The 16,694-nt window shown below is 50.2% G+C and overlaps 1 protein-coding gene across 1 annotated transcript in view; it reads left to right on the plus strand.

Moving 5' to 3' along the window:
* The window catches only part of LOC119958207 (diacylglycerol kinase beta-like), a 58,988-nt gene that overhangs the window by 20,868 nt on the left and 21,426 nt on the right, over positions 1-16,694 (plus strand). The window contains exons 10-13 of the mRNA XM_038786594.1: positions 2,490-2,563; positions 5,319-5,393; positions 10,054-10,139; positions 13,614-13,703. Coding sequence (XP_038642522.1) covers positions 2,490-2,563; positions 5,319-5,393; positions 10,054-10,139; positions 13,614-13,703 — 325 coding nt within the window. The remainder of the gene's footprint in view (positions 1-2,489; positions 2,564-5,318; positions 5,394-10,053; positions 10,140-13,613; positions 13,704-16,694) is intronic.

The following is a 16,694-nucleotide window of genomic DNA, read 5'->3' on the forward strand; positions in this document are numbered from 1 at the left end:
ATGCTGGGATAAAATTTAGTTCATCCAGCAAAGCCGGGAAAAAAGACCAACGTCAAACGAATGGAAAGTTTAGAAGGGCGTTTTTCACCTGGACCATTTATAATTGCAGAAATATTTTAGTTCCACCGCGACAGTCAGGAAGAAACTGAAAGCAGTTTACAGTCCGTAACGACTTTAAGGAGGTTAGCAAAACACTGCGACTTTGCTGCAACACTTGATGACACTCTCGTGATAGGTTGGTTTGTGGGCTCCGCAGTGCAGCTATTCCGAGGAAGCTGCTCACCCTAAGTGATTCAACTCTTAAAAGCTGCTGTGGGGCAGCATGGTGGCCTAGTGGTTAGCACAGCTGCCTCACGGCACTGAGGTCCCAGGTTCGATCCCAGCTCTGGGTCACTGCCCGTGTGGAGTTTGCACATTCTCCCCGTGTCTGCGTGGGTTTCGCCCCCACAACCCAAAAATGTGCAGAGTAGGTGGATTGGCCAGGCTAAATTGCCCCTTAATAGAAAAAATAATTGGGTAATCTAAATTTTTTTTAAAATTTAAAAAAAAATAAAAAAGCTGCTGTGGAAGTTGCCACGTTCATGGAGCTGACAACAAGAGAAACTTCACAGATGGGCGCTGGAGCGAAGATCCACAAAATGGATACCACCAGGAACAAGACTGCAAAGGGGGACGTCAAGAGCTGAAACTATGCCGCTTGACATCTACGTTTTGGGCATATCCGAGGGTCACAACATCGAAATGGAAGTTGGATACGGGCGCAGCTGTATCATTGATACCTGAGACAATTCACCAACTTGAAGACCTTTTGACCAGATAATGAAATTAGTCAAAGAACACTTCAACCCGGGGTCCTCAATTATTCTCCAACGTTCTAAATTTAACTCTACAGTGAGCGACGATGAGTCCGTCTCGGCCTTCATAGCCAGGCTTGACCAGCTCGCTGAGCACTGTGGGTTTTGGACCGTGCTTCATGATGTGCCACGTGATCGACTGGTTTGTGGGACCCATAACTTCAACATTCAATAGAAATTCCTGGCTGAAACTCCTATGACGTTGGAAAAAGTGATCGTGATAGCTCAGTTGCCGGCGGCAACATTAAGGTGCCACTAAACTCCAAAGCTCGAAAAAGAGGTGGACTGCTGTTGTGGCAGAGGAGGGGGACCATCCCCAAGAGACCCGCCATTGTCGAGAGTTCATTTGATATAATCGTCAGGGTCACATTCACGCATGTTGCCGCGTGAGGTAAAGCGCGCCAATGCAAAACAAAACCGCAGCAGTCCACAGTGCCACTGCACATAGTGGGGAACCTCGATTATCCTCCCAAGTTTGAGATTTAACTCTGCTGTTAGGCACCCTGAAGGGTCTGTCTCGGCCTTCACAGCCAGGCTTCAACAGTGGCTGAGCTCTGAGTATGCTGTGCACCATTTGAATGCAGTTCAGTCGAGCAAGACGACCCCGATTGAAATTGTCCTTTGGAGTGGCCGCGTCACCCATAGACCATGGCCCACGTTGACTACGCGGGCAGTTTCATGGGCAGGATGCCCACTCAAAATGGCTGTCGCTAGAGGAGATGGGGACCACCGCTTCGGCAGCCATGGTGGGGCCTCGCTGCGGGTTTTCATCATTCATGGACATGTCGGAATGATACCCCACTTCCAGACTTTTGTCCGAACCAATGGCATTCGCTGTACTAGGATGGGCCCATACCACCCTGCCACCTCCGAACCCGTTAGGATTTAGTGGTTTCTGACTTGGTGAGGAGGGTGGAGCCACGTCAGTCCTCCCAGAGAGGTCAACAATGTGCCGGTTAGGTGGATTGGCCATGATAAATTGCCCCTTAGATGTGCAGGTTAACTGGGCCTACGGGGGTAGGCCAGGGGAGTGGGTCTAGGTAGGCTGGGCCTAGGCAGAGTTCAGACCTCTATGTACTTTAGGGATTCATGGCAGATGGGGAAATTTTAATTCAATAAACATAACAAAGTCTAATGGTGGCCATGAAACCATTACCAATTGTAAAAACCCATCTGGTTCACGAATGTCCTTTTGGGAAGGAAATCTGTTGTCCTTGCCTGGTCTGGCCTACATGTGACTCCAGACCCAGAGCAATGTGGTTGACTCTTAAATGCCCTCTGACATGGAGGGCATTAGGGATGGGCAATAAATGCTGGCACAGCCAGGGACGCCCACATCATGTCAATGAATTTTTTTGAAAAACCACTGGCGGCCGTGCCTTCCGCTTCCTGAGTTCTGGGAATTTGCTCCCTAAACCTCTCCACCCTCAACCTCATCTCCCTCATTTAGACACTCGCTGAACCCGACCCCCTTGGTCACCTGACCTAATATCGCCTTGTGTGGTCCAGCGTCCGCATTTGCCACGTTGTTATTGTTGACGGGACCGTCACCTTTGTCTTCTTGAATAAACTCTAATGGCAGGGGAAGCATTTTCCTTTTGAAATGATTGTTGCTGTTCTTACCCTCATTGACAGATTATCCCAGTGCCTCAGACTCACCCACTGCTGGTGTTTGTCAATCCAAAAAGTGGCGGGAAGCAGGGGGAACGGTAAGAAATGGCTCACCTTTTGTGGCCTTGCGATTCTGATTTGTGGATTGGGGAGGGGGGGAGGGGGGGCGAAGCTGCTTTTGACTGGGTTTCCTTGACTTTCTTGACCAGGGCCTCACTGACGGCCTGTCTCCTGAAGAGGTGGCTGACCAACTGCCTGCAGGCAAAGTGCAGGCCACCTGAATTCTGGCACCCAGCTCAGCTGGGGCCTGTTCTGGGAGTTTAAATTGCTGAAAGGGAAGAATGTGCAGGGTTACAGGGAGAAGGCGGGGGGAATGTCACTGGGTGAATTGCTTCTTCAATGAACCAGCACAGACACAATGGGCCAAGTGGCCTCATTCTGTGCTGTAACTATACTGTTCTGTGATTCTACATCGTTCTAGTATGGGGAGGTATTTAATTGGAGGAGGGGAGATTATACTGCTATTAGACAGAAGCTGAGGAGCATAAAGTGGGAACAATTGTTCTTGGGGAAATGCACAACAGTAATGTGGGGGTTGTTTAAGGAGCACTTGCTGCGAGTGCCGGATAGTTTTGTCCCACTGAGACGAGGAAGGAATGGTAAGGTGAAGGAGCCTCGGATGACAAGAGAAGTGGAGCTTCTAGTCAAGGGGAAGAAGGAAGCTTACATAAGGTTGAGGAAGCAAGGATCTGACTCGGCTCCAGAGGGTTACAAGGTCGCCAGGAAGGTACCCAAAAATGGACTGAGGAGAGCTAGAAGGGGGCATGAAAAAGCCCTGGCGGGAAGGGTTAGGGAAAACCCCAAGGTTTTATGTGAGAAATAAGAGGATGATCAGTGAGAGTAGGGCCGATCAGGGATAGTGGAGGGAACTTGTGCCTAGAGTCTGAGGAGGTGGGGGTGGCCCTAAATGAATATTTGCTTCAGTATTCACTAGAGAGAGGGACCTTGTTGCTCATGAGAACAGCGTGAACCAGGTTAATAGACTGAACAGGTTGATAGTAAGGAGGAGGATGTGCTGGAAATTTTTGAAAAGCATCAGGATAGATAAGTCCTCTGGGCCTGACGGGATATACCCAAGGTTACTACGGGAAGCGAGGGAGGAGATTGCTGCGCCATTGGTGATGATCTTGCGTCCTCGCTCTCCACTGGAGTAGTACCGGATGATTGGAGGGAGGCGAATGTTGTTCCCCTGTTGAATAAAGGGAATAGGGAAATCCCTGGGAATTACAGACCAGTCAGTCTTGCATCTATGGTGAGCAAAATATTGGAAAGGATTCTGAGAGATAGGATTTATGATTATTTAGAAAAACATAGTTTGATTAAAGATAGTCAGCATGGCTTTGTGAGGGGCAGGTCATGCCTCACAAGCCTCATTGAATTCTTTGAGGATGTGACGAGACACATTGATGAAGGTCGGGCAGTGGATGTGGTGTATATGGATTTCAATAAGGCATTTGATAAGGTTCCTCATGGTAGGCTCATTCAGAAAGTTAGGGGACGTGGGATACAGGCAAATCTGGCTGTCTGGATACAGAATTGGCCGAAAGAAGACAGCGAGTGGTGGTGGATGGAAAGTATTCCACCTGGAGGTCGGTGACCAGTGGTGTCCCGCAGGGATCTGTTCTGGGACCTCTGCTCTTTGTGGTTTTTATAAATGACTTGGATGAGGAAGCGGAAGGGTGGGTTAGTAAGTTTGCCGATGACACAAAGGCTGGGGGAGTTGTAGATAGTGTTGAGGGTTGTTGCAGGTTACAACAGGACATTGACAGGATGTAGAGCTGGGCTGAGAAGTGGCAGATGGAGTTCAACCTTGATAAATGTGAAGTGATGCATTTTGTAAGGTCGAATTTGAATGCTGAATACAGGGTTAAAGGCAGGATTCTTGGAAGTGTGGAGGAACAGAGAGATCTTGGTGTCCAGGTACATAGATCCCTCAAAGTTGCCACCCAGGTTGATAGGGTTGTTAAGAAGACGTATGGTGTGTTGGCTTTCATTAACAGGGGGTTGAGTTTAAGAGCTGTGAGGTTTTGTTGCAGCTTTATAAAACCCTGGTTCGACAACACTTGGAATATTGTGTCCAGTTCTGGTTGCCTCATTATAGGAAGGATGTGGATGCTTTGGAGAGGGTACAGAGGAGATTTACCAGGATGCTGCCTGGACTGGAGGGCATGTCTTATGAAGAAAGGTTGAGGGAGCTAGGGCTTTTCTCACTGGAGCGAAGAAGGAAGAGAAGTGACTTGATAGAGGTGCACAAGGTGATGAGAGGCGTGGATAGCCAGAGACTTTTCCCCAGGGTGGAAATGGCTGTCACGAGGGGACAGAATGAGGTGATTGGAGGAAGGTAGAGGGGAGATGTCAGAGGTAGGTTCTTTACACAGAGTGGTGGGTATGTGGAATGCACTGCCAGCAGAGGTGGTGGAGTCAGAGTCATTGGGGACATTTAAGCGACTCTTAGATAGGCACATGGACAGCAGTAAATTGAATAGGTGTAGGTTAGGTTGATACATACATAGATACATTGAAGATAGGAGTAGGAGGAGGCCTTTTGGCCCTTCGAGCCTGCTCCACCATTTATCACGATCACGGCTGATCATTCAACTCAATAGCCTAATCCTGCTTTCTCCCAATAGCCTTTGATCCCATTCTCCCCAAGTGCTATATCCAGCCGCCTCTTGAATCTTAGATTAAGATAAATGGTTGGCACAACATTGTGGGCTGAAGGGCCTGTACTGTGCTGTACTGTTCTTATGTTCTGTATCGGGATGCTGAGAAACTATCGTTGTCTGCTTACAGGGTCTTAAGAAAGTTCCAGTACCTTCTGAACCCACGCCAAGTGTTCAACCTGGCCAAAGATGGTCCGAAGCTTGGGTAAGGCTGAGTGAGCATTGAAATGCGTAGAAATCTCTCTTGATTGCCTGCAATGCACAAAGTGTCTGGTGAATATATTCTGGTCGCTATATCCTTGAGTGGATAGAACAAGTTTGCTGTATAACACACTATAACTGCAACTCCCCGCGATCCTTCATGAATTCCCTGTATTTGTTTTTGCTGAACCGCTTGTGGCTTTGTTCGAAGTCAGGGATGTTGAGAATTGAAGGCTGCCTCCCGTTTATTGGAGTTATGTGGGGTTAGCCCGGTGAAACAGATTGGCGGGGTGTTGCGCAACACCCTCATAAAGATAGATCTGGGTATTCACCCGCTTGCAACACACCGGGACTCGATGGGCAAGGAAGGTGCGTTCGTAATGCGGTCAAACCGGTGGAGTGTGCCATCCGCGAACCCTTCTAAACACGCTAAGGCCTAGCGGTGAGAGCGGGAGAGACTCCTGTTTCGCCATGCGTGATGGGATGGAAGTCTGCCTTAGCAACGAGAATTGCCGTTCATCCGCTTGGCGCAAGATTAAAAATGGCACGTCTACGGGATATTCTCTGATCCTCTGTCGCAATTGCAGCAAGATAGTAGTGGCGCGAGAAGCTGAACAGGCATTTTGTTTTTGCAGTTTTGCCCACTTCTCGGGGTTGTTGGTTCACCTCTTTCCCCCAGATGGGGTGGGTGGGAGGGGGCGTGTAGAGCGAAGCAGGGGTTGAGTTGATCTGAGGGGTTGCCACCTGCAGAGGGCAAGCGGTCCCAATGGGAGGTGCGGGGATGGGTCAATGTGACATTTTGGGAAGCTGTTGAACTTTCCTTCGGAAGAGGAACGCGATGGGGCATCTTCAGAGATGCAGCAGGATCAATGCGTTGAAAAGCATCCTCCGCGATGCGGAGCGAGGCCTACAGCGCGGATTCAATCCCCGTACCGGCTGAGGTTATTCATGAAGGCCCCGCCTCCTCAACCTTGACCCTCCCCTGAGGTGTGGTGACCCTCAGGTTAAACCCCCACCAATCAGCTCTCCCCCCTCACAGGGGAAAGCAGCCAATGGTCATCTGGGACGATGGTGACTTTACTTTAAACCAAAGACTCGAGCTAATGTTCTGGGGACCCAGGTTCAAATTCCGCCATGGGAAAGAAAATTGAATCGAACAAATATCTGGAATTAAAAGTCTAATGATGACCATAAAACCATTGTCGATTTTAAACGTTTAAAAAGGCATTTGGACAGATACATGGATTGGAAGGTCTAGAGGAATGTGGGCCAAATTCAGGCAGATGGGGTTAGCTTAGATTATCATAGAATTTACAGTGCAGAAGGAGGCCATTCGGCCCATCGAGTCTGCACCGGCTCTTGGAAAGAGCACCCTACCCAAGGTCAACACCTCCACCCTATCCCCAGTACCCCACCAACACTAAGGGCAATTTGGACACCAAGGGCAATTTATTATGGCCAATCCACCTAACCTGCACATCTTTGGACTGTGGGAGGAAACCGGAGCACCCGGAGGCAAACCCACGCACACACGGGGAGGATGTGCAGACTCCGCACAGACAGTGACCCAAGCCGGAATCGAACCTGGGACCCTGGAGCTGTGAAGCCATTGTGCTAACCACAATGCTACCGTGATGCATGGACTAGTTTAGGCCGAGGTCCCTGGCTCCGTGCTGTAGATTCTATTCGATGATTGTCGTAACAATCCCATCATGTTCACGAATGTCCTTTCGGGAAGGAAATCTGCCGTCCTTACCCGGTCTGGCCTACACGTGACTCCAGACCCACAGCAATGTGGTTGGCTGTTAAAGTGCCCTCTGAGATGGCCGAGCGAGACACTCGAGGCAATTAGGGTCCAGCAACAAAATGCTGGCCCAGCAAATCCATGAACGAACGAGACCGCTTGGAACCACCCCGCCCCACCCCGTACCTATGCACCAGCTAGATTCACCTCTCAGATTTGGGACTTTCACAGTGACTGAGTGACTATTGAAAGATCAGTGATTCGCCAACACACTCAACACTCATTCAGTTTGAGGCAGTTTGGATTCCCCTCCCCTCCCCTTATCTTGGGTGCAGTTCCACAGGAACGGACAGTTCCCTGGCACCCCACTACATGGCTGTTAAGCTGCAACGTAGCTCATTTTCCAGTGGTTGGTGGGGAGTAGTCACTAGAAGTGGAAGCACTGTGTTTCGGTGAATTCCCTGGGCAGTTGTGTGACGCGTTACATCATGCATTACCTAACATTCTCAGCTGCAAGTCCTCTGATTTAGATTTCCTGTGTGGTTTCTTTGTTCAAAAATTCATTCACAGGACGTGGCCGTTGATGACTAGGCCGGGCATTTGTTGCCCATCCCTAGTTGCCCTTCAGAAGGTGGTGGTGAGCTGCCTCCTTGAGCCGCTGCAGTCCCTGAGCTGTAGGTACACCCACAGTGCTGTTAGGGAAGGAGTTCCAAGATTTTGGCCCAGCGACAGTGAAGGAACGGCCGTGTGATCATCCCCACGAGGCCTATGGAGAAATCCTGATTGACCTCCCCGTGGGATCCACGGAATATAAGCTTCCCCATTGATGGGCCAAGGTCCATTCAGCTGGGGCTCAGAAGCACATAGTGTAAAGGTTGGCCCAGAGAGGGACCGTTGTTTTGGTTGTACCAACGGGACTTTACTCTGGAAATATATTCGCTGCCGTGGGCAGACATTTTGTGACCGTAAAATATCGGTGGTCACCTTGCCGCTCGGTTTCCTAAGTCTTAATAGGCCGATATACTTCCAAGCTGGGGGAGTTTGGAGGAGAACTTCCAGGTGGTGGGGTTCCCAGGTATCTGCTGCCCTTGTCCTTCTAGATGGTAGTGGTCGTGGGTTTGGAAGGTGCTGCCTAAGGAGCCTTGGTGAGTTCCTGCAGTGCATCTTGTAGATGGTACACACGGCTGTCACTGTGTGTCGGTGGTGGAGGGAGTGAATGTTTACAGTGGCAGCTGGGGTACTTCTGTCTCTTCTAAGTTTCAAACTCTTGTTCTGAAGCGCAGCATTTTACTTGGGCTTCCGAGGCCGGAATGCAAAAAAGCTGGCGCAGAAGCGAGCAGGCGGTGGCACGGGGCTGTTGGTGGAATTGTTGACGAGATCTTTGAGCGAGCTGGAAATTGCCCCACGTTTGCAATGCTGCCGCGCAAGCAGCCGCCACACTCTGGTGGACTTGTTGGCAGAACTACCCAGAAGGCTTTGCAACTCCTTTGGTCTCCCAACCCCCGAAAGGCGAACATTGCTCCCAGCTGTGTTCCCCCTCATCGCCCCTTGCAATAAACACCCGGCCTGACTCCAGAAACGGGATAGACGCTTCTTACCTGCGTTTGGACGTATCAAGTTAGATAGTTTCGAGAGCACGTTTATGGTCTTTTAAAAATGTTCTTTGCATCCTGTTCAAAAAGCGACTCAGCCTGCAAGTATCACACTCTCAGGAAATGATGTGTCTTACAAAAGGAATAATGTTTTGCACGTGCTTTATTCAGTCACGTGAAGCCACAGAATAAGAATTGGAAATGTAACTGTATAAGGTGTTAGTGAGGCCACACCTGGAGTATTGTGTTCCGTTTTGGTCTCCTAACATAAGAACTAGGAGCAGGAGTAGGCCATCTGGCCCCTCGAGCCTGCTCCGCCATTCAATGAGATCATGGCTGATCTTTTGTGGACTCAGCTCCACTTTCCGGCCCGAACACCATAACCCTTAATCCCTTTATCCTTCAAAAAACTATCTATCTTTACCTTAAAAACATTTAATGAAGGAGCCTCAACTGCTTCACTGGGCAAGGAATTCCATAGATTCACAACAGTTTGGGTGAAGAAGTTCCTCCTAAACTCAGTCCTAAATCTACTTCCCCTTATTTTGAGGCTACGCCCCCTAGATCTGCTTACCTGAGAAAGGACGTACTGGCGCTGGAGGGTGTGCAGAGGAGATTCACTAGGTTAATCCCAGAGCTGAAGGGGTTGGATTATGAGGAGAGGTTGAGTAGACTGGGACTGTACTCGTTGGAATTTAGAAGGATGAGGGGGGATCTTATAGAAACATCTAAAATTATGAAGGGAATAGATAGGATAGATGCGGGCAGGTTGTTTCCACTGGCGTGAATTAGTCTGGTGAACCTTTGGACACTCTCAACAGCAAGAATGTCCTTCCTCAAACTAGGAGACCAAGAGATGGGAACTAACGTTTTGAGAGGATGGCTCTTTGTCAAAGCTAAGAGTCATCCAGAGAGGAAACGTTCGCTCCCTTCTCTCTTTACAGACGCTGTCAGACCTGCTGAGATTGTCCAGCATTTTCAGTTTTTGTTTCAGATTCCAGCATCCGCAGTAATTTGCTTTTTAACTAGTTTGATAATCCAGTCACTTTATTCAAGCAGACACCAGAGGGAAGATTTGTTGTTGTTGCATGCCAGTTAGTGCTCACACGAGCGTTGCCTTCACGTTCAGCTTGCAGCCAAAGAATGTGGGGTGAGAGGGTTTTTTATCAGTCATGCAGCGACAGAAAAGGCTTGGGCCTAGTAATCGTAGGTTGAGCATCTGCAGCCAATCACGGTGGGCAGCACCCAAACTGTTGAACTAATTGAAAAGCCAGTGAGTTTACAGGAGGTGTCTGTTGATAATGCCGTGATGCTTCCCTCTCTTACAGACTGAAATTCTTTCACGATGTGCCGAATATTCGTGTCTTGGTGTGTGGAGGCGATGGCACTGTGGGATGGATACTTGACTCCATTGGTACTGTAAGCTTTAATGACGTTTCAACTCAATAAAAACAGGCTTTAACAATGTTATCACATTTTTCTTATAAATATTTGGCCCCCACAGGCAATTAATGAAGATGACATGGAAAACAATCCAATTAATCCCAAAGATATCTCTGCATAGCAAAGTAGGGATCCAAAATGTTGGCAAATTGAATGTTTTCCATTTCAGGCACTCGGTGCCATCTTCAAACCAGGGATAAGTACAGCACGGGGTTAGATACAGAGTAAAGCTTCCTCTACACTGTCCCCATCAAACACTCCCAGGACAGGTACTGCACGGAGTTAGATACAGAGTAAAGCTCCCTCTACACTGTCTCCATCAAACACTCCCAGGACAGGTACAGCACGGGGTTAGATACAGAGTAAAGCACCCACTGCACTGTCCCCATCAAACACTCCCAGGACAGGTACAGCACGGGGTTAGATACAGAGTAAAGCTCCCTCTACACTGTCCCCATCAAACACTCCCAGGGTAGGGACAGCACGGGGTTAGATACAGAATAAAGCTCCCTCTACACTGTCCCCATCAACCACTCCCAGGACAGGTACAGCACGGGGTTAGATACAGAGTAAAGCTCCCTCTACACTGACCCCATCAAACACTCCCAGGATAGGTACTGCACGGAGTTAGATACAGAGTAAAGCTCCCTCTACACTGTCCCCATCAAACACTCCCAGGACAGGTACAGCACGGGGTTAGATACAGAGTAAAGCTCCCTCTACACTGTCCCCATCAAACACTCACAGGACAGGTACAGCACGGGGTTAGATACAGAGTAAAGCTCCCTCTACACTGTCCCCATCAAACACTCCCAGGACAGGTACAGCACGGTGTTAGATACAGAGTAAAGCTCCCTCTACACTGTCCCCATCAAACACTCCCAGGACAGGTACAGCACGGGGTTAGATACAGAGTAAAGCTCCCTCTACACTGTGCTCCAGTAATCCATTGCGTCAGAAGAGCGTCCTTTGCTGCAAAAGTGAGAGATTTTTCAATTTGCCGTTCGCCGTGCTTGCTGCCTGGGAGTTGGCAAATGCATTCCGATCGGCGGTGGCGGGGGGGGGGGGGGGATTTGTGTTGCTGCTTCATGCTGACTGAACAGTGGATTGTTGCTGGACACAGTAACCACGCAGCCACATGGAATAGCTTCTGGGATTCCTGCTCCCCAGGTAGTTACACTCCTTGAGTTGTGCGTTGGACGTGCAGCTCGGCTTCAAGGCCACCAATGGAGTGGATTGAAATTCTCACATTCTCTTTCCTTCCAGACCAGTGGTCATTGTGTTGGCCCTCGGTAACAGCGGTTCCCCTTGCTGTGTGTGTGTGTGTGCTGGCGATGCCACACAACCCAGCGAGCTGTTCCTGAGCAGGAAGTTTGCGCAGTTTGGCTCGCTCTGATTATTCCTGCGATGCACTAGAAAGTACTGACGGTGGCTCCCAGATTTCTTGTCCCGGTTTTTCCGTGGGTTCGACACCCATTTCAAAACAAATGGGCTGGCTTGCTTGGCTGCCGTCTGATCCACACGCTGCGCTAATTTCCTGTATTTGAAGCAGGAGCAAAACCGGGCAAAGCTGCCACTGAGGTAGACCTGGGTAAAGGATGAGGTACTCGAGGAATCGGCCAAAACGGAACTTTCCTGAATTCAGCAAGGTCGGAATGAGGGCAAGTGTCCGTTTACTGGGCCTCCAAGAGGAGGCCATCTGGCTGGGAGACGCCAAGGCAATCGAGGTGAACAATACACGTGTCAGCAGTGCTGAAGATTGTGGACGGTGCAGGAAGAGATTGCACAAATCCTCACTGCAACTGGAGGAATCCAACTCGACTCTGAGCCCTTCCAAGCCCCAGCCAGGTGCATTACACACAGCAGTCCAAAATGCACAGCATGGCTGCAGCAATCTGGGAGCAGATACATGGACGTAAATAATGATGAACACTAATGTCCGGAGGCAGCTGGATCGCAGAAACTAGTGCGGCATATCCCAACGCTTTTCCATCAGGCTTGCTGAACTCTCGTCTGCTCACACCTCTTTCCCCAGTGAGGGATCATTGTTGTCCTGGCTGGGTTTCCACATCCTCTTCTCTGACCCGTCCCCTTGTTGATCTCCCTGCTATCCGTGTCTGCGTGGGTTTCCTCCGGGTGCTCCGGTTTCCTCCCACAGTCCAAAGACGTGCAGGTTAGGTGGATTGGCCGTGATCAATTGCCCTTGGTGTCCAAAAAGATTGGGTGGGGTTGCTGGGTTACGGGGATAGGGTGGAGGTGTGGGCTTGGGTAGGGTGCTCTTTCCAAGTGCCAGTGCAGACTCGATGGGCCGAATGGCCTCCTCCTTCTGCACTGTAAATTGTATGATTCCATCGCCTTCAGCTCTCCCCTCCCCCTGTCTGTGATGTAAATTGAAAACAGATCTCTCCCTGCAAAGTGAGGGGGCCGGACATTGGAGGACAGGGCCCTGGTCAGGCGAACAGAATGACCGCCCTCCCTGTGTTCAGTGATTACACATCGTAGACGCCCAACCGTGCAGAGGGGGCCATTGAGTCCATTGGCTGTGTTCTGACCCTCTGAAAGAGTACCTACCTAGGCCTATTCCCCCGCCCTATCCCTGGAACCCCATAACCTGTACATCTTTGGACACTAAGGGCCATTTTAGCATGGCCAATCCACCTAACCTGCACATCTTTGGGCACTAAAGGACAATTTTACATGGCCAATCCACCTAACCTGTACATCTTTGGACTGCGGGAGGAAGCCCACGCAGACACGGGGAGAACGTGCAAACTCCACAAAGACAGTCATCCAAGGCCAGCACACGGGTCCCTGGCGCTGTGAGGCAGCAGTGCTAACCACTGTGCCGCACAGAAAAAGGTGAGTACTCCGTTCCCTCTGTATTTGGCTACAGGCAGTCCTATCCCCACCCGTTACCCCACTCTGCCCGTACCATGTCTGCTGTCTCTCTGGGGAAAATCCTTACCAGGAATCCTCACTGAAGAGGATAACTGTGAATCCCTTTGGTCAGTGAGCTATAGCAATGCGGGGAATTGCGACGCAAGGCTGTGTCTTAGAAAGTAGCGCTCATGCGCGTTGTCTCTGATGGTCTGAGTCTTCAAGCTTGTGGTCTCCGCCCAATCTCTTCCTGCTTTGGGTTGGTCGGAAGTAAAATTGATGCACTAATCTCCTTTCCTGGTTGGAATCTCTTTTTTGCAAAGTGCCAGGATTATCGCCTCGGAATATCAGCAATATTTTGAGACACCAGAATCCTTTTTGCAGTCTCGTGTTTTTTTTTTCTCGGTGGTATTGACTCCCGGTTCATGTGGAGGTTTTTTTGGGATGATATGGAATTTCCCCGCCATGTCTATATTTTGTTCTATCGCTTGGCTGTCATTTGTTGCAAGAATGAAGGAATAACGAAACACCCGTGTTCTAACCAATTTGTTTCCCCCTTTTTTTTTAGATAAAATGCACTTTTCGGTAAAACCGCCCGTTGCCATTCTGCCGCTGGGGACAGGGAATGACATGGCAAGGTGCCTGCGATGGGGAGGAGGTAAGGACCACTTTGACTCTGCAATCCAATACTCTCCACCATCATCTCCTTTCCAATCCCATCCGCCCCGCCCCCCCCCCACCTTTTCCTCCCCTCCCTTCGAACCCCTTGCCCGTCGGTCGATATCATTCTTCTGTCTGCTTTGTGAGGGCTCGTTTAGCAGCCAGAGGAATCGGTGCACAGCAGCACGTTCTTCCCCGAGACTATCCGCTTCGTCAAGCAGCGAAGGTCAGAGGGCGTTTTGTGTTCCGTGTCATTTAGACGATCACTCTCGGGCATTGTTACTGCTGTGTTGAACGTCCAGGCCTCCATCTCTGCAATTCCCTCCCCGCAGCTCTCTGCCTCTCTCCTTCTCCCTCCCCCTGAAAGACACTCCTTAAAAGTTACCTCTTTGTCCCGGTTTTTGACTTGTCCCAACATTTGGAGGCAGAGGTAGACAGATTTCTGACTGACATGGGTGTCTGGGGAACAGGCAGGAATTTGGAATCACAGACACGATAAGATCAGCCACGATCTAGTTAGCAGTTTCAAATTCCTTAGGGTGCACATCTCCAAAAATCTGTCCTGGTCCACTCACGTCGACGCTATCACCAAGAAAGCACAACAGCGCCTCTACTTCCTCAGGAAACTAAGGAAATTCAGCATGTCCACATTAACCCTTACCAATTTTTACAGATGCACATAGAATCGGGCTGCATCACAGCCTGGGTACGGCAACTGCTCGGCCCAGGACCGTAAGAAACTTCAGAGAGTCGTGAACACAGCCCAGTCCATCACTCAAACCTGCCTCCCATCCATTGACTCCATCTACACCTCCCGCTGCCTGGGGAAAGCGGGCAGCATAATCAAAGATCCCTCCCAGCTTACTCGCTCTTCCAACTTCTTCCATCGGGCAGGAGATACAGAAGGCTGAGAACACGCACGAACAGGTTCAGAAACAGTTTCTTCCCCGCTGTTACCAGACTCCTAAACTACCATCTTATGGACTGACCTCATTAACACTACACCCTGTATGCTTCACCCGATGCCGGTGTCTATGTAGTTACATTGTATACCTTGTGTTGCCCTATTATGTATTTTCTTTTATTCCCTTTGCTTCCCATGTACTGAATGATCTGTTGAGCTGCTCGCAGAAAAATACTTTTCACTGTACCTCGGTACACGTGACAATAAACAAACCAATCCAATCCTATTCAATGGCAGAACAGGCGCAGGCTGGGAGGGCCGAAGGGCCTGTTCCTGTGCTGTAATTTTCTTTGTTCTTTGTAGGTAGGATGGGCCAATTGGCCGCCTCCTGCTCCTCCCTGTACGACCCTGTATCTTCTCACGTGACTTGGGGTCAGACTTTCTTCACTGACGCTCCTGTGAAACCCCTTGGGACACAAAATGCAAGCGGTTGTGAATTGTGCAGCTCCAGTTGAAGGCCGCTGGTTTGATGTGCACAGTGCTTCAAGAGCCTCCCCCCCCCCCTCCTCCTCCTCCTCCTCCTCCTCGAGTTCCAAGGAAATGAATCGTGTTCGAGGGTAACTTTACTTTCCATGTTTAGGCTGTTACTGGGCAAGGTCCGTCAACATCACGGACTGCGAACTCAGGAGGTACCAAGTCAGTGTGAATGACGGTTAGACTGCCCCCTGGAGGGTGCTGAGGAGATGACAGCATGCCAGGTGATCACTGTGTCTGGTCCTTTTTTCATATCCTAGAAGAATCGGAGAATCCTCACAGCACAGAAGGAGGCCATTCAGTCCATCAAGTCTGCACTGACCCTCTGAAAGAGCACTCTACCTAGGCCCACTCCCTCGTGCACCCTGTGCTATACCCGTAACCTAACCTGCACATCTTTGGACACTAAGGGACAATTTAACATGGCCAATCCACCTACCCTGCACATCTTTGGACACTAAGGGACAATTTAGCATGGCCAATCCACCTAACCTGAACATCTTTGGACACAAAGGGACAATTTAACATGGCCAATCCACCTAACCTGCACATCTTTGGACACTAAGGGACAATTTAGCACGGCCAATCCACCTAACCTGTACATCTTTGGACACTAAGGGACAATTTAGCATGGCCAATCCACCTAACCTACACATCTTTGGACACTAAGGGACAATTTAGCACGGCCAATCCACCTAACCTGTACATCTTTGGACACTAAGGGACAATTTAGCATGGCCAATCCACCTAACCTGCACATCTTTGGACACTAAGGGACAATTTATCACGGCCAATCCACCTAACCTGCACATCTTTGGACACAAGGGCAATTTATCATGGCCAATCCACCTAACCTGCACATCTTTGGACACTAAGGGGCAATTTATCATGGCCAATCCACCTAACCTGCACATCTTTGGACACTAAGGGACAATTTATCATGGCCAATCCACCTAACCTGCACATCTTTGGACTGTGGGAGGAAACCGGAGCACCCGGAGGAAACCCACGCAGACACGGGGAGAAAGTGCAAACTCCCCACAGGCCGTCATCTCAAGTCCGGAATTGAACCCGGGTACCTGGCGCTGTGAGGAAGCAGTGCTAACCACTGTGCCAACAACGTTGCGCTACTGATCATTCTCGTGCTAGTCACCACTCTTGTGTTGCTTTCTCCGTGTTGTCTGCAGCCTGATGCTGCAGACGTGCCTCTCCAGCCGGGTGCTGTAGACGTGCCCCTCCAGCCGGATGCTGTAGACGTGCCCCTCCAGCCGGATGCTGTAGACGTGCCCCTCCAGCCGGATGCTGTAGACGTGCCCCTCCAGCCGGATGCTGTAGACGTGCCCCTCCAGCCGGATGCTGTAGACGTGCCCCTCCAGCCGGATGCTGTAGACGTGCCCCTCCAGCCGGATGCTGCAGACGTGCCCCTCCAGCCGGATGCTGTAGACGTGCCCCTCCAGCCGGATGCTGTAGACGTGCCCCTCCAGCCGGATGCTGTAGACGTGCCCCTCCAGCCGGATGCTGTAGACGTGCCCCTCCAGCCGGATGCTGCAG

The sequence above is a fragment of the Scyliorhinus canicula genome, chromosome 28 (assembly GCF_902713615.1).
Source record: "Scyliorhinus canicula chromosome 28, sScyCan1.1, whole genome shotgun sequence".
Classification (NCBI taxonomy): domain Eukaryota; kingdom Metazoa; phylum Chordata; class Chondrichthyes; order Carcharhiniformes; family Scyliorhinidae; genus Scyliorhinus; species Scyliorhinus canicula.